Source organism: Thermobia domestica, chromosome 12, assembly GCF_964235325.1.
Source record: "Thermobia domestica chromosome 12, izTheDome1.hap1.1, whole genome shotgun sequence".
NCBI lineage: Eukaryota > Metazoa > Arthropoda > Insecta > Zygentoma > Lepismatidae > Thermobia > Thermobia domestica.
The window spans coordinates 2157216-2178514 of NC_137465.1; the positions used below are offsets into that span (position 1 = coordinate 2157216).

Below are 21299 nucleotides of genomic sequence, written 5' to 3' on the forward strand. Positions count from 1 at the left end.
TCGGCTAGGAAATCAACAAATACCTTTTTATGTATTTAAATCATTTATTTAATTATCTCAATTATCAATAAGGTCTCACGATTATACTATTACTATAATCGTATTCTAATAATAGAGTGGTCCACGAAAAACCGGCCCGATTCTCATGAGAATGAAAGTGGTTTCATCGCGGCGGTCACAGTCATTTTCTGACTGTCCTTTCCTCTGTGAATTCCTCCTGAATTAATGACAGCGATGTACGGGAAATGACAGTTGCCCCATCCTGTTGAAAAACAGGCATAAACAATAATAGGGTCCTTTACTGTCAACTATTCATAGAATTCTTCAAAAATTCCAATATACACCTCAGTGTTTACTGTTGACTCAAAATATATGAGACCCATAATCCTACTGGCACACACAGTATACCAGACTCTGATCTTTTCGTTACAGATAGATTGTTGATCAATCATGTAAGGATTTTCCACTGGCCAATATCTGGTGTTCTGCGAGTTAACATGCCCTGGCAAAGACAACAATGGTTAATCACTTACGAAAAACAGCATCGTTGAAGAACACAGCGTATGAAGAAGTTTCGTCTTGTCTCGATTCTCAAATAATTCTTTATCCTCTTTTTCGAAAATTTTCTCGTTTAAGTAATTTTATATCCTTGACTTTTGAAAGTAATGTACGTCAATTTTGCACTTAGTAATAAGAAAATTAAATGTTTTATGAGATAAGTGTAGAATAGTTAGCATTAATTAAAAAAGATACATATTACCCGGATTTCTTAACCAATGTTCATATCGAAACCAGACCCTAGCTAGGGGTTGAGCCCCTTTCGAACACCTTCATGTTTTGTTTCCTCTGCTTTGCTTCACTTACAAGTACACGATTCTTCTTTTTGTTACTTAGACTTCTCTGGCCAGAAGGACCGCCAAAAGAAATTAGATATTTCCAAACAGCGAGAAAATACCTATACACCACCAGCATACTACAGTCTCTTCGAACAAAATCTCAAGGGAAAGTAGAGAACTAAAACTTACGAACTGACAACTGTGAAAAACACTGGTCATAAACAATAAATTGAAGCATTCTATAAGGAATGAAATTTTCTGAGAAAGCATTCCAAGCTAAGATTTTCACTACCTTCGTTTCTTTAATTTTCAAAACAATACAAAAAAGTTTTAACTTTTAACTTCTTTTTGTGTTGTTACTCAATCGTGGATGAAGACGTAAGGCATACTGTCTTTCTTATCTTTATATAAACTTCAAAAAATTCATGCTTAAATTTACACATATATGATTCATTTTATTATGGTTTGCAAAAATCGGAAAACATAAAGGGAAAAAAGGAAAATCACCCTACTACCTGCCTTAAGTTGTAAACTATAGCACCAAAAGTTAGGCTCTTGCAAAATTGAGAATAAATATTTACCTTTCAAGTGCATAAATTTTTCCCTTTCCATACTTTTTTTTTTTCCTTTAAAAAATGTCATCCTGAAGAAAATAGAATCTGTTTAAAAAAAATTAGATTCTTCGTTAGCTCATTTTCCCTACAGATCTTTTATGGGCAATAAATAAACATATCACTTTATCGAAAACTTTCGAATACTAACATAATACAAGTTGGGTCTCGGTTGAACTAAAAAATAAGTTTTTACTTCTGCTGTTCCCATATGACAATCTGGAATGGAAACCTTCAAACAGAGAGAAACAAGTTCATTCAGTTTAGAAATCTGGCAGCATTGGCTCCTTCGCAACCTCCAGTGCAGTTTGCGGTTGCTAAGTCACAGGGCACAGGGGGTAGAGGAAAGCCTTTCTTCTTCCAACTAAAACAGTCACTTATCCATGGCCCCGAGATTATAGCAAGAAGTTACAAAATATATTCACTCTGTGGCCATATTCACACATTTTTCCCCCTAAAACTACACAATCGAAAAAAAAAAAAAAAAACTGACAATATATAAGAACACATGCTTCAATATAACTAAAGCACTTATCTATTTGTATTCCTTAATGCGGATAAATCTTTTCCGTATTTCGGTTATATACATGAGTAACCTTTAACGAGGATTAATGAGACTTAATACATGTATATTAAAATCTTCACATGCTTATAGCTTAGTATCAATGGTCATTTCAAATTTGTATACAAAGTAACGTATCTTTGGTTGAAGAATTTCCCTTTCTGTGTAAAAGATATCCAAGCAACTAGCTCCCCCTAAAATTGTGTGTAGAGTGCAGTCCACATACTTTACCAACCGCAATGTTAATTTTTCAGGCCTAAAAATGTAGTCTCAATAGGTAAGGTATGTGAGAGTGCCAATTCGTAAGGTATGTGAGAGGGGAGCCAATTGTTTGCATTATCCTTTATATGCAAGGGAAGTTCTTCAAAGCTAAAAATGCGTTACTTTGTATATAAATTTCATGCTAAACTATAAGCATGTGAAGATCTCAATATACAACATGTATTACGCCCCACTAATCCACGTTAAAGATTGCTAATGTACGTAACCGAAACACAGAAGTAGTTTATTCTGCATTAAGGAATACAAACAGGTAAATACTTTAGTTATAAAGAGAAACAGTTTGTTAAACTAATAAATTTAGGTAAAATAAGCACCAACTTTACCTTGAAGATTAGCTTCTCGATTGACAAAACCCATCGCTGTCAGCTGCTCCAGTTGTGCCTGATACCTCTCTTCAGGAGGCTGGGTGCTGTTGTTCCCAACGCCCTGAGTTGCCATGTGGGAAATCTAGTCCACAAAAATATATATATTAAATGCACTCTGTAGTATTTTGCAAAAAAACGTATATTCAAAACTATGTGAACTACCTTAGTGGTTCTAAACTCCTGTTTACGACTGCAGCCTATTATTTATCATCCAACACTTCGACCTTTCACAATCTACTAGTGATGAAGGTTTATTTGAACAGAAAAGGTTTAGACACAGTATTATTGAGTGTTTATAATCCTGGTATTTGTCGACTTCAAGAACTAGACCTTTATATTGAGCACAAGAATCCACCCCACTTCTAGTTAGATAGCTGGAACGAAGGTGGCAGTATTAAGCATCAGTAGTAAACAGCACCTTGGAACCAGAATATTTCATCATTTATACAGCACTCTACATAAAATATAATATTCTACTTCTGGTTAATTACAAGTGCTTTTCGGGAGTGCTTTGTAGATACTATAGTTAAACATGAGATAACTAACTTTTTATTAAGAAACTTGAATTGCAAGTCTTTTCAAATGCAGTAATTTGAAATAATTACAATTAACATTTAATATTTTAGTGTGACTCAGACCTTAGCACATTATTATTATTATTAGAATCACGTCAGATATTTCCAGTTTTACCAAAGTTTATTATTATTTATTTATCGAACTTCCAGATACAGTGTGCTACGTCAGTTTTTAAACAAAATGTAACAAGGAAGGGGAAGGAAGTGAACCAGGATTTCTATTCGTTACTAATAAAAAGCCGTAGAAACTGACATGATAGGTGGCCACCAGATTCGAACGCAGAACATTGATAGAAACCAAAAGCACTAACCACTCGGCTATGTCTGCTCGGTAGGTCCTTACACCATTTAACAGTTACCAAACCAAAATATATTCCAACCACATCCAGCGTAAACGTAAAACTTCTGAAACAATGGCACGGTGTAACTTTATTGCTTCACACATTTAAGGAACTATCGAAATATATTCTGTGGTAGAAACGTGAGTATTAGGAAAAAAGTGATGAAAAACAACTATGGGTTTGCAGAAGAATTGTGAAACGAAAATACAGAGGAAATGTTAGGAGAGATTGAAGAAAGAAGACCAATACTGGAATAGTTAAAGAAGAAAATGAGTTCTATTATTTTAGAATAAATTATATTAGGGACATGAAGGAACAAAAGAGAGAGAACTGGCAAACGAAAAGGATTACCGGAGAACCGTAGTGCATTATTATTATTATTATTATTATTATTATTGCAGTCAATTTCAACTTGGTTTTCATTTCTACAAGTACTCACTTTAAATTTTAGTTTTGGCAGAAAAATCTTTAGGTTAATTAATTTGTTGGACTGAGGTTCCGTGTCCCTATGAGCACTTAAACTATATGAAACGCGAACATACAGCTTAACGTGGGATCATTGCATGAGAGTCCACTGGAAATCGAACCCGGGTCTCTCGAGCCAAAATCAGCACATTAACCAGGGTAAATAATAATAATAATAATAATAATAATAATAATAATAATAATAATAATAATAATAATAATAATAATAATAATAATAATAATAATAATAATAATAATAATGAAAAATTAGTGTCACTGAAAATATAATGGTAACAATAACTGTGTGCTAAGGCTGGGCTCGATCCATTCACCCTCTTCGCTGTTGGGTTTAAATTTTATTATTGAGTGAAGGATAGAAAGACAGATCCCAGCATTTTACCAGAAACTCTTGAATGGTAGGCCCTACCTGCTATTCTAGACAAGCCTTTTCATTGCACAATTAATGCCTGTTACACTGCAAACCTACCATTCTAGCCATGAACTGAGAGAATGCATCCCCAGGATCAGACGAGGTATTCGTAGTCGTTGATGGTGTTGAAGTTGTTGTAGTAGTAGTTGTAGTAGCAGCAGGGGTTGAGCTCGTAGTACTTGTAGTCGTCGTCGTAGGGCTGGTCGTACTGGTGGTAGTCGATCCTCCTCCCACACCTCCAAACGAAGGGACTGGTCCTAAACCAAAGCTGGAAAAGATTTGGCATCCATTGTAGAAACAGATTTTCAAAAGATAGCCTTGAAAATAACGTGATGTTACTTTCTGTTTGTGTTCTAACAACTTTTCATCGTTATAATATTGCAACAACAAATTCTACATGAAATGCCGCAAGTTATTGTAATTCATTTTCACGTATTAAAATAGCTATTTTTTTTTTCTTTATATGTTATTACATACATTCTCAACTATCCAGCGTAGTTAAAGAACGGAAGAAAAAACTTCGTAATTGTAAAAGCCATATGCCTTATTTATTTACTTATATCTTCCACAAACACACACACATTATATACATATAAAACCTTCTAGCTGACTATATTCATTCTTTAGCATCGACCATAAATATCTGATTTCTTCAAAATAAATCTTTATTCTAAATCTGTGCACAAAACACTCTTGAACTAACAACTCATATTTATAATTCCACATCTAGACCACATTTCTAAGCTCTGTATCTTCTTTATTACACATATTGAAAACTCAACTTGAAACATTCCGACATAATAATTTATCTTATTTACACATAGTGCTTACCTCACAACGTACCGGTCATTCGCATATTAGCGAGCACTTTCCGCCCAAACCTATTTCCCAACAATATATATATAAAACGATAAATCAACTTTTAACGCTTTCATAAAAACGTGACTTTTCCAAGGAGAAGCAGTCATCTATGAAGGACTCTCTGAAAAACTAAAAACTAAGTTTTGATTCTTTTAGGCTTACTTTTACTCTTTTAGGCTTACTTTTACATTTGGGTAATCATTTGTCAATGACGAGTAAACTTTTTTTTTTCTTTTTTAATACCGAACTTAGCCTACGTTTTATATTACATGTTTTCTTTGTTTTAAAATTGCAAGTATGTACAGTGTACATACATACATCTTATGTTGCCAGCAATTAAGTTTGGCATTTTAAAATTTATCTTAAAATGTCCATAATATTTTTATTCTTGATCTATTTTCTGCAGTAACTTTTTAAAGCGTACGGTATAATTAGGGATGATATATTTCAGAAGTGAAAATCCGGGATACTGTGCTGACGCGAAGTGACAGCACTTACCTTCTTGCACTGTATAGTAAATAAACAATACACAAGTAAGTCATCAATCAACATTCCACACCTACTGACCACTGGCAACTGAGCAGTTCAAATTACAAAAACATTCGCATGTGGAGGTGAAATACGTGATAATTTTTGTGTGTGTAACAAAGTGAAGCACTGAATTTCTACCTTCTAGATTACTATCCATCACATTTTTTGAATATTTTCCGATATTATTTGGAAACCCAACCACCGCTCGCTATTTGAATTTTCTAACAAACGTAAACCACACCACTGTGTGCCAAGAACAGTGTCCCCAGAAGTACAAAAGAAGATTAGTGGAAGACAATATTGTAACACAGAAAAACTTTAAATATCTACTTCTATTCTCTAGACGGATGGAAAGACAAATACCGACAATATTACAATAAATGTTGTTTAGGTGTTGTCAGTTTATGTTTAATCCCTTTGTGCTTACTATATATATTGAGAAAATATTTTTCTTATACGCTAAAAGAACAGGATGTATAACAATCCTAAGTTGAGTACATAAAACATTTATAAGTTATTTTTACCTTACTACGAATGGATACTTTATACAACTTGGGCCTGCCTTTCTGACACATTAGGCCGGACAGTCGGGAGTCTACTGTACTTATCGACGAAGTTTCTTTTCTACAAAATGTATTTACTGTGCACTTCTCTATTCTAACTAGAGAACTAGAAATATGTATTTTCTATGAATGAATAACACTGACAAAATATTTGTCTGACCAGATTCTCTCCAGAGGCGGAATTCAATCTCTGGTTTGACAAAACTTCTGAAGAAATAAATTAATAATAATAAAAAAATATGCTTGTTATAAGTTTTTCTCATTGTCTTCTGGCATAATTGATCAAAACTGCTTACTGTAATTATCATAAAGTTATGAAGTTTTAACTCGTGTTGGCGACGTAAAGAACAAAGATTTGGTACTTAAAAGACAGAATGTTTCTCTTTTTATGGTTATAGATACTAGCAGAAGTACCTGCATATAGTACGGTTTATATGGACCCTAAGTAGATATTTGAATATTATAGAAGTCGCTCCCGTTTTTTCCTCGAAAAGATAAATTTTCAAAAACACAGCAATCTGTATTCGTTCAGTTTTAACGAAGACCTTATATACTAAATTGCATACCACATTAAGCGATGGGCATTTTCTGAATAAGCAATGTGCAATTTTAATATATAATTTGCTCCCCTTTAGATGTGGATCCAAAAATGCTGAAACATATGTTCAGTTATTTTAAATGGAAAGTTTGTATGCAGAGTTCCATCTTCTAACTTCAGGGATTCGTGACGTATACTATTTGAAAAAACTTGAACGCTCCTTCCCTCTCTCCCTCAGGATAAGCGTTTTTAAAAGTCCTCTCTCATTTCTTGCATTAGTGGTAAAACGTATTCTCTTTTATGTAGCTCTAATAGTATAGATTACTACCTAAAACTATTTGGTCTAGGAATTAATTCGTGCGGTTGGTACGCACACATTGAAGCTGTAGTACAAACACAAAATACATAAATACCTTAAGAAAAATATTGTCCATCGCTAGCCACCACTTTCGCCCATCTGTCAGGCAATGTACGGATTCCGTGGCGAAAGAAGTCCTCATCCTTGGAAGCGATCCAGTCAGTGACCCATGTTTCGATATCTTCTGAAGAAGTAAACCGCTGTCCAATCAAATCGTTGTTCATGCAATCGAACAAGTAGTAGTCCGAAGGAGCAACGTCTGGTGAATACGGCGGGTGGGGTAAAACTTCCCATCCGACATTTTCTAAATAGGTTTTGACCGGTTTTGCGACATGTGGGCGAGCGTTATCATGTTGAACAATAAGTTTATCATGTCTGTTCTCCCATTCTGGTCGTGTTCTGGCCAGAGCTTGCTTCAAACGCATTAATTGTCGTCGATAACGTTCTCCATTCATAGTTTCACCCGGTTGCAGCAGCTCATAGTACACCACACCTTTCATATCCCACCATATGCACAGCATAACCTTTGCACAGTGAATATCTCGTTTTGGTTGTGATGGACCTGGTTCACCTGGTTTCACCCAAGCCTTTTTTCGTTTAGGGTTCTCGTAATGGATCCACTTCTCATCACCCGTAATAATTCGATGCAGAAACCCCTTTCTGCTCTGTCGTTGAAGCAGCAATTCGCAAATGGTTTTTCGTCTTTCAACGTCTCTGTCTTTCAATTCATGTGGAACCCAATGTGACATCTTTTGAATCATTCCCATGGCTTTCAAGCGTTTGGAGACTGTTGTTTGATCAACGCCTAATGCTGCTGCAAGTTGTTCCTGCGTTTGACACGAATCCTGCTCGAGCAATGCTGTCAATTCTTCGTCTTGAAATTTTTTTGGCTGTCCAGCTCGCTCTTGGTCTGCCAAGCCGAAATCACCACTTCTAAACCGTGCAAACCACTTCTGACACGTTCGCTCAGCTAGAGCATGGTCACCATACACTTCCACCAAAATACGATGACTTTCAGTCGCACTTTTCTGCATGTTAAAGTAATGCAGCAGGACACCCCGCAAAAACACTTTATCAGGCACAAATTGCGCCATGTTCACTTAACTACAAACTGGTGTTGTTGACGCTTTAATCCACTGCCCTATACTACGAACGATACGCGATGACAGGGGTTTGCAACACATGTGTGGATACACGGAACTGTGGGACGCTCCGTTCGTTGCGCCATCTCTTGTCCACCCGCACGAATTAATTCCTAGACCAAATATTAAATCTGAAATGAAACTGAATCTTTTAGTTTAACGTCCCACGATTATGATTATGCCCTTTAGGCTAAGGGAGACGACGATTAAAGCAAGTGAATGATAGAAGAATCAATGGAATGAGAAAGTGGGAGGAAACGGGAGTACTGAGAAAACCCTATATGTTTTGTATTGTTACTATCATTAGCAGTAGTGTGTTCTTTGCTTTCTTTTAGCAATCACACAATAATTATTATTTTTACGTCTGAAAAATATCATTCCTATCTTAATTCTTCGCTTTGATTCCAAATTCCGAAATCTTAATCTTTTGCTGAGTTCCCAAACTACCAAATCATCATTAGTTTATCTCAACTGTTCCGTTCTATTTATACAGAAAATATACGAATAAGGGCCTATCCAGTTGCAATTATGTGAACAGGCTTTGGGGGAAAGGGCTCAAATGTACAAGAAACTATGTCCAAAAGCAAATTGCTCTAAAATGGATGGAACAGTCAAAAAAGCACAAAATATTAACATTAAAAAAGTCAATGGAAAATCAATGAAAACATGAAGTCCACATATCTCAAAAACTATACCAAGAAGATGGTTAATAGAAAGTTTATTATAAGGACATAAAGAGCTTAAAAGCGATGTATAGCACGTAAGGTAAATATGAATAGAACATTATCAAAAGTCAAGTTATTTGAGTAAAATCGATAATAATGATAAAGTATATGTATCTTCTGCGAATCATCTAGGGCACCCCACGCGGAGGTACGTGCTTGAAATATTTCACATCTGGATTTGGAATCTCTAAGACTCGATTTAGCCCGCAACGTGACTTTTCACCTGATCACGTGACAGTCTGGTCTTACGACAAACCGGATAGGGCCTTAACCCTTACTTTCTACCAACTATTTTTTTCCCTTTCTCTTGTATTTCTTTCCCTATCACTGCTTTTATGTCTCAAGGTGAATCAAATTAAGAAAGTACAAATTATACATGCGAATATATATATATTTATTACCATAGTTTGCATTAAGTGAAAACACCCTAAAAATTTACTGGAACTTACTGGAACACTAAAACATTTGAAGATAATACTAAAACTCTTTACGGGTAACATCTCGTACAAATGAAACTAAATATTTCATCTTCCCTTACTTGAAAGTTAACATATATTCTAGGAATTCCTTCACTGTACACCAATCAAAAATTTTAAGGAGAATAGGGAACAGTCGGTCGAAGTTAATGAACCCTTGAACTAGGAAACTTGAAGTTACCATTATTTGGATCGTTCAGAGCACAAAGAGTCAAATCCAATTACCATAGCTGTGAACGAAAAAAGGCAAGTTCGTAGGGATGCTTAAGTGTATGGAATCGTTACCACAGTTTTTTACATTACAAGTTAATTTGAATATCTGGAGATGAATCTTTTCAGCTATGAAAGGAATTTCAGATAGAAATCTGAAGATGAAATACGACTTGATACGTTTGTGCACTGAATAAACCATTTAATAATTAACGACTTTAACTACACGAAGGTCATGTACAACTACTTACCTGCATTTATTCTGCATGTGTCTCACTTACCTATTTACAAGTCCCGGCGCGGCTTGTCGCAACTGCTCAATGCCTTGTTGAATCTGGATGATAGCCTGCAGAGCGTTAGGATTCGTCATTACATTATGGATCTCTGGATTTTGTAATTGCTGCAAAAAGTTCGGCAACATCACACGCACCTGGTCCTATAAAAAGAATGAAACGTCCAATATACTATCTGTAACACTTTTTCAAAGGTTAATGTTCCATGATTTTGCACTGAAACTAGGAGAGATGGTAATGAACGAAATGGTGCAATGAAGAAAGTGAGAGGAAACGGAAGAAATTCGATAAAATCCAGGACATCTGTCCACCTGAAAGCCCATTTGGTGGCAACTACGTACCAGAGGTGCATGCTCTAGCCACCGAGCCATCGATAACAAATATGCATATCAACTGGTGTTATGTTAGAAAGCAACTTTCAGATTTACTGCCTATTACATGTACTGGTTTTACTTCGCAAATGAAATCGTGAAACAGACTGGAGGTATCTGAAAGTAGCGCATCGCTGATCTGCAATTATTAATACCTATTCCGGGCCCCACAAATTCATGAGGGCAAACAAAACACACTGTCGTTTTCGGCTGTGAAATGGAATTAAAATATCAACGAGTCTCTCGCTGACAAGCCATGTACACTCATGTCCAAAATTATTGTCGCATGTCTATAAATATGTTGTTGTAGGAATATAATTTGATAACGAATTCGCCCGGTATTTCTTATACTGTTAGTATGTATATAATCGGCAAAGACATGTATGTGGAAAATTTCATGTCAAAAAAGCAGTAAATAAGAACAATAAAACAAAAATAAAACTTTCTTGTCCATTTAACATTTTGTTTTACTCATTCTAATTTTCTTATTTATAATCCTTTTCCTATGACATTTACTACAAATATACATTTCCCGATTATACACATAGTATCAGTATTAAAAATACCCTGCAAAATCATTATCAAATTATATTCTTACAAAAAGACAGTTATAGATATGCGACAATCATTTTGGACATGAGTGTACATACCGTTTACGGACAGCTTTCATAAATGAGAACGTTACAGTTAAGTACACATGAACATGACGAATCGCTGAGTGACACAGCAAATCACTGCGGTGCACCCCAACTTTCATTCATGAGTACCTGAACACGAGAAGATAGTCGCACACTCACAAGTAAACCTTACGTTTGGGTGAATCGAGTTGCTGACTGAGACACATATGAGAAAGTAGTACTAAATGTGGTCAGTATTTCAGTGAAGTTGTAGGTGCGAAGCTCCAGGGGTTTAGGAGATACAGCTACCAGAACATCACATGGAAGTATAGAATAGTCTTCATACAGTTGGAGGTAAAAGCTCTGTAAGATCTCTTGTAACGACAAAAGGTGAATAACAAATATATGGGTACATATTAGAACTAGGGGAAAGTCATATAAAAAGGGTATACCTGACGGCGGCCATCTTGAAATCCGCCATTTTGAATTAAGGTTAAGTTTTTAAAATAGGAATAGGGTCATGTGATACATGATTTAAGGCGCAAATTTAATCAGAAGAACAATGGTGACGTTAATTTAGATTTACGCGCAATTGGTAAAAAGTTACAGGGAAATTAAATATTGTTGCAGCATATGTATTAGTCCTTTACCCCACCTTGTAAATTTTGTGTTAATGATAATAATTAAATAAAAAGCAGGTGGATAAATATTAGGTTCTATGGTAAGAGTTGCCTTGATGGCGGCCATGTTCAAATCCGCCATTTTGAATCAGACAAAAGTTTTAAACAAAAGGCATAACATTGACACCTTATTAATAGCAAATTTTACCATAACTCCAACGGTATAACCATTTTTGCTTTATCATTAACCAGCTCAAAATTAAATGGATCGCTCCTTACGACTACTGCTTTGACGGAATTGTTAACGACAAATGTGTCAAGTATAACTCGATTGCCTTTGTCAGGTGTGCTCACTGTGAGCAGAGCATTTGTGCAAGTCATGCACTCTTTTTTTGAACTACATATTGAATGTACTAATTGAGGACTTTTCTGGAAGAAAGACCCAAGTTCAATTATGACTCAATTCCACTTTGGTCATTTTTCCTTAAATTAGCAACTTGTTTATGCGACAACAAATGCTGGTTAATGATAAACCAAAAATGGTTATACCGTTGAATTTATGGTAAAATTTGCTATTAATAAGGTGTCAATGTTATGCCTTTTGTTTAAAACTTTTGTGTGATTCAAAATGGCGGATTTGAACATATCCGCCATCAAGGCAACTCTTACCATAGACCTAATATTTATCCACCTGCTTTTTATTTAATTATTATCATTAACACAAAATTTACAAGGTGGGGTAAAGGACTAATACATATGCTGCAACAATATTTAATTTCCCTGTAACTTTTTACCAATTGCGCGTAAATCTAAATTAACGTCACCATTGTTCTTCTGATTAAATTTGCGCCTTAAATCATGTATCACATGACCCTATTCCTATTTTAAAAACTTAACCTTAATTCAAAATGGCGGATTTCAAGATGGCCGCCGTCAGGTATACCCTTTTTATATGACTTTCCCCTAGTTCTAATATGTACCCATATATTTGTTATTCACCTTTTGTCGTTACAAGAGGTCTTACAGAGCTTATACCTCCAACTGTATGAAGACTATTCTGTACTTCCATGTGATGTTCTGGTAGCTGTATCTCCTAAACCCCTGGAGCTTCGCACCTACAACTTCACTGAAATACTGACCACATTTAGTACTACTTTCTCATATGTGTCTCAGTCAGCAACTCGATTCACCCAAACGTAAGGTTTACTTGTCAGTTCTCCGAAACTTGACTGTGGATTAACACTATTCAGAATGGTTCTGTCTGACGCAAATCGACACACACTGAGTATCAAACAGGGAGGATATGCTGAGTAGGCCTCCAACGAGAATGAAAGGTGGTACCTCAATCCAGCGACAAAGCCATAGTTGAGAAAATGGAAACAGGATTTCTCCGTGAGACTCTCAGGAGATCCGAAAGTGCAAGTCATTAATGCCGATTATTACTAGCAACTTTTGTTCGGCCTATGACAACACATTCAGCTGAAACGCTAAGTGTTCTCTTTTTCAAGGCATTGTATACACCACATTGCTCGTCACAGTACTGCAATTTCATGACTAGGACTTTGAATCGCTTAATTCGTAACCTTCTTCAGATTACGTTGGTACCATGAAAGCACACCTGAAGGGTAAGTATTTCCTAAATAACAATACTGGATCTAAATAGATATGAAAAGCACGATTAAAAAAACGTGAGCACCATTGGAGTTGATTTCAAGTGCAGAGAAATTATGTTCAATGCACAAAGAAAAGTCAGTCCAGAAAATTTTCAGCCGACCTTTGTTCTTTCTTTCGCACTATGTTCTACAGCAAAATATTTCATTCAAAAAACTTACACAGAATTATTTTAAACTTTTTAATCGCTGTTTCTCAATTAGTAGAAAACCGACCTTCAGAAGAAGGAAAGAAAGAATATATATTAATATCTTGTATTAGAGGATGATTATTTGACTAAGTGAACAGGTTCTTAATTTATCATTTACTAAATTCTCAACAATTCTGACATAGTTAATGTTGTACAGAGTCTGGATTGGAATTCATAAATTATAGTGTGTAACGGAAGTCCGGAACCCTAAAAAAAATATTGAGAGCAGCATTACAAAATAACAAAGTACATAATTTCGAAGAGTAAATTTGTAGGTTTTTTCTCATCGCAGACGTTACGCGTTGTTCCATATATCGTCGCTAGGTAGTGTCAATCAAGATGGGACTTTCTCAAGCTGAGAAGGCTTTCTCCGTGTTACAGTTTGAGAATATCGAGTGCAACGGATGTCGAACGAAAATTTAAGATGAAGCAGCCCTACGGGAAAACAGCACCAATTAGGAAAAGAATCTAGAATTGGTATGTAAATTTGCTGGAACTTGGTATTTGTGTATCAAGAAGAGAGGTGGTCGCCCAGGTGTGAGTGCAAATGACATTGAACGAATGAGTCCGACCAAGTCTATACGCAGAGCTTTACGTAAGTTGGAAATTTCAACAATGATTGTGTGACGTGTTTCGCGTAAGAAACTAAACATGAAACCGTACAGACTACAGTTAATGCAAAAGTTAGAACTTAAAAACAAAGACCAACAATCCCAGTTTTGCAATGCATTGCTGGTCAAACAAGATGCTTTTGTGAATTCGTTATTTCTTTTCGGACAAGGCCAGCATTTCATACAGTAGAATTTGGATGACAGAAAAACCCCATAACACACCAAATCGCTTAATTGCTCATGGTGGAGCAGCCAACCAACGTGTACTAAAGCTGCCTCCTAGGTCCCTAGATATCATTCCTTGTGATTTCTTTATGTTGTTATGTACTGGGTGGTCCTGGGTTCGATTCCCGGCCGGTGCTTCCCAATTTTCGGCCTACATCCAGGAAATTAGAGTGTCACGTGAAAATAAGACGTGACGACCGACCACTAGGTCTAGAAAGCTCCTGATGCGCCTGTTAGGAACACGTGCTCACCGCTAGGTTGAGCGTAGTTCAGCTGGTCGCTAGCAGATGGCGCTGGAGTAGGCTTAGGCCAACAAATGAGCCGTTACGCCAAGTGGTTTCTTTTGGTTATGTAAAGGACCTGTATAACCTCCCTCTTCAACATGATGTTGTGGAACTGAAAAGAAGAATTGAACAAGCAGCAGTCACGGAAGACATTTTGGCTCTTGTGTGGCAAGTGAAGGCCACTAGGTCTAGAAAGCTCCTGATGCGCCTGTTAGGAACACGTGCTCACCGCTAGGTTGAGCGTAGTTCAGCTGGTCGCTAGCAGATGGCGCTGGAGTAGGCTTAGGCCAACAAATGAGCCGTTACGCCAAGTGGTTTCTTTTGGTTATGTAAAGGACCTGTATAACCTCCCTCTTCAACATGATGTTGTGGAACTGAAAAGAAGAATTGAACAAGCAGCAGTCACGGAAGACATTTTGGCTCATGTGTGGCAAGTGAAGGCCACTAGGTCTAGAAAGCTCCTGATGCGCCTGTTAGGAACACGTGCTCACCGCTAGGTTGAGCGTAGTTCAGCTGGTCGCTAGCAGATGGCGCTGGAGTAGGCTTAGGCCAACAAATGAGCCGTTACGCCAAGTGGTTTCTTTTGGTTATGTAAAGGACCTGTATAACCTCCCTCTTCAACATGATGTTGTGGAACTGAAAAGAAGAATTGAACAAGCAGCAGTCACGGAAGACATTTTGGTTCATGTGTGGCAAGTGAAGGCCACTAGGTCTAGAAAGCTTCTGATGCGCCTGTTAGGAACACGTGCTCATCGCTAGATTGGACGTAGTTCAGCTGGTCGCTAGCAGATAGCGCTGGAGTAGGCTTAGGCCCACAAATGGGCTGTTGCGCCAAGTGGTTTCTTTTGGTTATGTAAAGGACCTGTATAACCTCCCTCTTCAACATGATGTTGTGGAACTGAAAAGAAGAATTGAACAAGCAGCAGTCACGGAAGACATTTTGGCTCATGTGTGGCAAGTGAAGGCCACTAGGTCTAGAAAGCTTCTGATGCGCCTGTTAGGAACACGTGCTCATCGCTAGATTGGACGTAGTTCAGCTGGTCGCTAGCAGATAGCGCTGGAGTAGGCTTAGGCCCACAAATGGGCTGTTGCGCCAAGTGGTTTCTTTTGGTTATGTAAAGGACCTGTATAACCTCCCTCTTCAACATGATGTTGTGGAACTGAAAAGAAGAATTGAACAAGCAGCAGTCACGGAAGACATTTTGGCTCATGTGTGGCAAGTGAAGGCCACTAGGTCTAGAAAGCTTCTGATGCGCCTGTTAGGAACACGTGCTCATCGCTAGATTGGACGTAGTTCAGCTGGTCGCTAGCAGATAGCGCTGGAGTAGGCTTAGGCCCACAAATGGGCTGTTGCGCCAAGTGGTTTCTTTTGGTTATGTAAAGGACCTGTATAACCTCCCTCTTCAACATGATGTTGTGGAACTGAAAAGAAGAATTGAACAAGCAGCAGTCACGGAAGACATTTTGGCTCATGTGTGGCAAGTGAAGGCCACTAGGTCTAGAAAGCTTCTGATGCGCCTGTTAGGAACACGTGCTCATCGCTAGATTGGACGTAGTTCAGCTGGTCGCTAGCAGATAGCGCTGGAGTAGGCTTAGGCCCACAAATGGGCTGTTGCGCCAAGTGGTTTCTTTTGGTTATGTAAAGGACCTGTATAACCTCCCTCTTCAACATGATGTTGTGGAACTGAAAAGAAGAATTGAACAAGCAGCAGTCACGGAAGACATTTTGGCTCATGTGTGGCAAGTGAAGGCCACTAGGTCTAGAAAGCTTCTGATGCGCCCGTTAGGAACACGTGCTCATCGCTAGATTGGACGTAGTTCAGCTGGTCGCTAGCAGATAGCGCTGGAGTAGGCTTAGGCCCACAAATGGGCTGTTGCGCCAAGTGGTTTCTTTTGGTTATGTAAAGGACCTGTATAACCTCCCTCTTCAACAGGATGTTGTGGAACTGAAAAGAAGAATTGAACAAGCAGCAGTCACGGAAGACATTTTGGTTCATGTGTGGCAAGTGAAGGCCACTAGGTCTAGAAAGCTTCTGATGCGCCTGTTAGGAACACGTGCTCATCGCTAGATTGGACGTAGTTCAGCTGGTCGCTAGCAGATAGCGCTGGAGTAGGCTTAGGCCCACAAATGGGCTGTTGCGCCAAGTGGTTTCTTTTGGTTATGTAAAGGACCTGTATAACCTCCCTCTTCAACATGATGTTGTGGAACTGAAAAGAAGAATTGAACAAGCAGCAGTCACGGAAGACATTTTGGCTCATGTGTGGCAAGTGAAGGCCACTAGGTCTAGAAAGCTTCTGATGCGCCCGTTAGGAACACGTGCTCATCGCTAGATTGGACGTAGTTCAGCTGGTCGCTAGCAGATAGCGCTGGAGTAGGCTTAGGCCCACAAATGGGCTGTTGCGCCAAGTGGTTTCTTTTGGTTATGTAAAGGACCTGTATAACCTCCCTCTTCAACAGGATGTTGTGGAACTGAAAAGAAGAATTGAACAAGCAGCAGTCACGGAAGACATTTTGGTTCATGTGTGGCAAGTGAAGGCCACTAGGTCTAGAAAGCTCCTGATGCGCCTGTTAGGAACACGTGCTCACCGCTAGGTTGAGCGTAGTTCAGCTGGTCGCTAGCAGATGGCGCTGGAGTAGGCTTAGGCCAACAAATGAGCCGTTACGCCAAGTGGTTTCTTTTGGTTATGTAAAGGACCTGTATAACCTCCCTCTTCAACATGATGTTGTGGAACTGAAAAGAAGAATTGAACAAGCAGCAGTCACGGAAGACATTTTGGCTCTTGTGTGGCAAGTGAAGGCCACTAGGTCTAGAAAGCTCCTGATGCGCCTGTTAGGAACACGTGCTCACCGCTAGGTTGAGCGTAGTTCAGCTGGTCGCTAGCAGATGGCGCTGGAGTAGGCTTAGGCCAACAAATGAGCCGTTACGCCAAGTGGTTTCTTTTGGTTATGTAAAGGACCTGTATAACCTCCCTCTTCAACATGATGTTGTGGAACTGAAAAGAAGAATTGAACAAGCAGCAGTCAAGGAAGACATTTTGGCTCATGTGTGGCAAGTGAAGGCCACTAGGTCTAGAAAGCTCCTGATGCGCCTGTTAGGAACACGTGCTCACCGCTAGGTTGAGCGTAGTTCAGCTGGTCGCTAGCAGATGGCGCTGGAGTAGGCTTAGGCCAACAAATGAGCCGTTACGCCAAGTGGTTTCTTTTGGTTATGTAAAGGACCTGTATAACCTCCCTCTTCAACATGATGTTGTGGAACTGAAAAGAAGAATTGAACAAGCAGCAGTCACGGAAGACATTTTGGTTCATGTGTGGCAAGTGAAGGCCACTAGGTCTAGAAAGCTTCTGATGCGCCTGTTAGGAACACGTGCTCATCGCTAGGTTGAGCGTAGTTCAGCTGGTCGCTAGCAGATAGCGCTGGAGTAGGCTTAGGCCCACAAATGGGCTGTTGCGCCAAGTGGTTTCTTTTGGTTATGTAAAGGACCTGTATAACCTCCCTCTTCAACATGATGTTGTGGAACTGAAAAGAAGAATTGAACAAGCAGCAGTCACGGAAGACATTTTGGCTCATGTGTGGCAAGTGAAGGCCACTAGGTCTAGAAAGCTTCTGATGCGCCTGTTAGGAACACGTGCTCATCGCTAGATTGGACGTAGTTCAGCTGGTCGCTAGCAGATAGCGCTGGAGTAGGCTTAGGCCCACAAATGGGCTGTTGCGCCAAGTGGTTTCTTTTGGTTATGTAAAGGACCTGTATAACCTCCCTCTTCAACATGATGTGGAACTGAAAAGAAGAATTGAACAAGCAGCAGTCACGGAAGACATTTTGGCTCATGTGTGGCAAGTGAAGGCCACTAGGTCTAGAAAGCTTCTGATGCGCCTGTTAGGAACACGTGCTCATCGCTAGATTGGACGTAGTTCAGCTGGTCGCTAGCAGATAGCGCTGGAGTAGGCTTAGGCCCACAAATGGGCTGTTGCGCCAAGTGGTTTCTTTTGGTTATGTACAGGACCTGTATAACCTCCCTCTTCAACATGATGTTGTGGAACTGAAAAGAAGAATTGAACAAGCAGCAGTCACGGAAGACATTTTGGCTCATGTGTGGCAAGTGAAGGCCACTAGGTCTAGAAAGCTTCTGATGCGCCTGTTAGGAACACGTGCTCATCGCTAGATTGGACGTAGTTCAGCTGGTCGCTAGCAGATAGCGCTGGAGTAGGCTTAGGCCCACAAATGGGCTGTTGCGCCAAGTGGTTTCTTTTGGTTATGTAAAGGACCTGTATAACCTCCCTCTTCAACATGATGTTGTGGAACTGAAAAGAAGAATTGAACAAGCAGCAGTCACGGAAGACATTTTGGCTCATGTGTGGCAAGTGAAGGCCACTAGGTCTAGAAAGCTTCTGATGCGCCTGTTAGGAACACGTGCTCATCGCTAGATTGGACGTAGTTCAGCTGGTCGCTAGCAGATAGCGCTGGAGTAGGCTTAGGCCCACAAATGGGCTGTTGCGCCAAGTGGTTTCTTTTGGTTATGTAAAGGACCTGTATAACCTCCCTCTTCAACATGATGTTGTGGAACTGAAAAGAAGAATTGAACAAGCAGCAGTCACGGAAGACATTTTGGCTCATGTGTGGCAAGTGAAGGCCACTAGGTCTAGAAAGCTTCTGATGCGCCTGTTAGGAACACGTGCTCATCGCTAGATTGGACGTAGTTCAGCTGGTCGCTAGCAGATAGCGCTGGAGTAGGCTTAGGCCCACAAATGGGCTGTTGCGCCAAGTGGTTTCTTTTGGTTATGTAAAGGACCTGTATAACCTCCCTCTTCAACAGGATGTTGTGGAACTGAAAAGAAGAATTGAACAAGCAGCAGTCACGGAAGACATTTTGGTTCATGTGTGGCAAGTGAAGGCCACTAGGTCTAGAAAGCTTCTGATGCGCCTGTTAGGAACACGTGCTCATCGCTAGATTGGACGTAGTTCAGCTGGTCGCTAGCAGATAGCGCTGGAGTAGGCTTAGGCCCACAAATGGGTTGTTGTGCCAAGTGGTTTCTTTTGGTTATGTAAAGGACCTGTATAACCTCCCTCTTCAACAGGATGTTGTGGAACTGAAAAGAAGAATTGAACAAGCAGCAGTCACGGAAGACATTTTGGTTCATGTGTGGCAAGTGAAGGCCACTAGGTCTAGAAAGCTTCTGATGCGCCTGTTAGGAACACGTGCTCATCGCTAGATTGGACGTAGTTCAGCTGGTCGCTAGCAGATAGCGCTGGAGTAGGCTTAGGCCCACAAATGGGTTGTTGTGCCAAGTGGTTTCTTTTGGTTATGTAAAGGACCTGTATAACCTCCCTCTTCAACAGGATGTTGTGGAACTGAAAAGAATTGAACAAGCAGCAGTCACGGAAGACATTTTGGCTCATGTGTGGCAAGAGCTCGATTATAGTGTCGATGGTTCCCACATAAGTGTTTGGAAAACGAGAGCTGTTGAGAAAATTTTACAAGTTTACTCTTTAAAATGGTGTACTTTCTTACTTTGTAATGCTACTCGTTTGGTTACAATATATTTTTGAAGTGTTTGCAAACTTTCGTTACACACTGTTATGTACAAGAGAAATAAACACTCTACTTAAAAACAGTACAAAAGGATAAATACCTGCAATGCTTGATTTCCTGCAAAAAGTGGGTTTGAATTCATAATCTGAGCAGCTGCTTCGGGATTTGCTGAGAAAGCCTGGAGCATTGCTTGTGTATAGGGTGCATTGAACATGTTCTGCAGAAGCTGTGGGTTTTCAGTCATTTGCTGGAGTAAGCTCTGCATACCAGGAGTGTTCAATAAACCGAATGAGCCTCGCTGTTGCTGCTGCTGACTTCCTTGACTCTCAGTGTTACCTCCTGACCCTGATCTGCTTCCAGGGCCTGAGCCCGGGCCAGACCATGGATTTGGTAACGGATCTCGATTCTCCTGACCCTGTTGAGGATTATTAGCATCCGAGTTACCTGCAAAGAGAATTCAATTCTTTTGTTATTCGAATTACTTCTTTCTACAAAGCATCTTCTCAATAAAAATCTTTAGTTCACAAAAAAGTTACTTTAAATAGATTTTCTTAAGGTCAGTTTTAAGGCTAGCAATCTTCTCTTCCACTGATTGTACTGAAATTCACAGTGCATTATATTCTTCGATTTAAAATGTTGTTATGGACAGTTCCGAAGGCTTAGATGATAATAATAATAATAATAATAATAATAACTCCCTTATATACAAATATTTCAAAATAGACCCTTGTTATTAACATCACAGGCCAAACGGTTCGCTGATGTGGGCAGTATACGGACTTCCCTTATCTCTCTTTTCTTTCCATCAGTTCTCTCAAATGCCTCGCAACACTGATTCAACAAACGAAAAAAGCTTTCACCGAGAATAAACTTCGGGATCACACCCATCAAAGGCCCGCACATTAATCTTTCGACTATATGAGAATTCCATTGCATAATCTACCTTCATGGGCAGAACAAACTTAGAACATTTTCTTCTATAGCTTGAAACACGTATAAAAATAATGTAACCTTAA

General features: G+C 39.1%; 1 protein-coding gene across 2 annotated transcripts in view; it reads right to left on the bottom strand.

Moving 5' to 3' along the window:
- The window catches only part of Ubqn (ubiquilin), a 62696-nt gene that overhangs the window by 4497 nt on the left and 36900 nt on the right, over positions 1-21299 (bottom strand). For both annotated transcript variants that reach the window (XM_081733372.1, XM_081733371.1), the window contains 4 exons: positions 20384-20727; positions 10153-10307; positions 4525-4735; positions 2615-2738 (listed from right to left, as the gene is read on the bottom strand). In XM_081733372.1, the coding sequence (XP_081589498.1) occupies positions 2615-2738; positions 4525-4735; positions 10153-10307; positions 20384-20727 (834 nt within the window). The remainder of the gene's footprint in view (positions 1-2614; positions 2739-4524; positions 4736-10152; positions 10308-20383; positions 20728-21299) is intronic.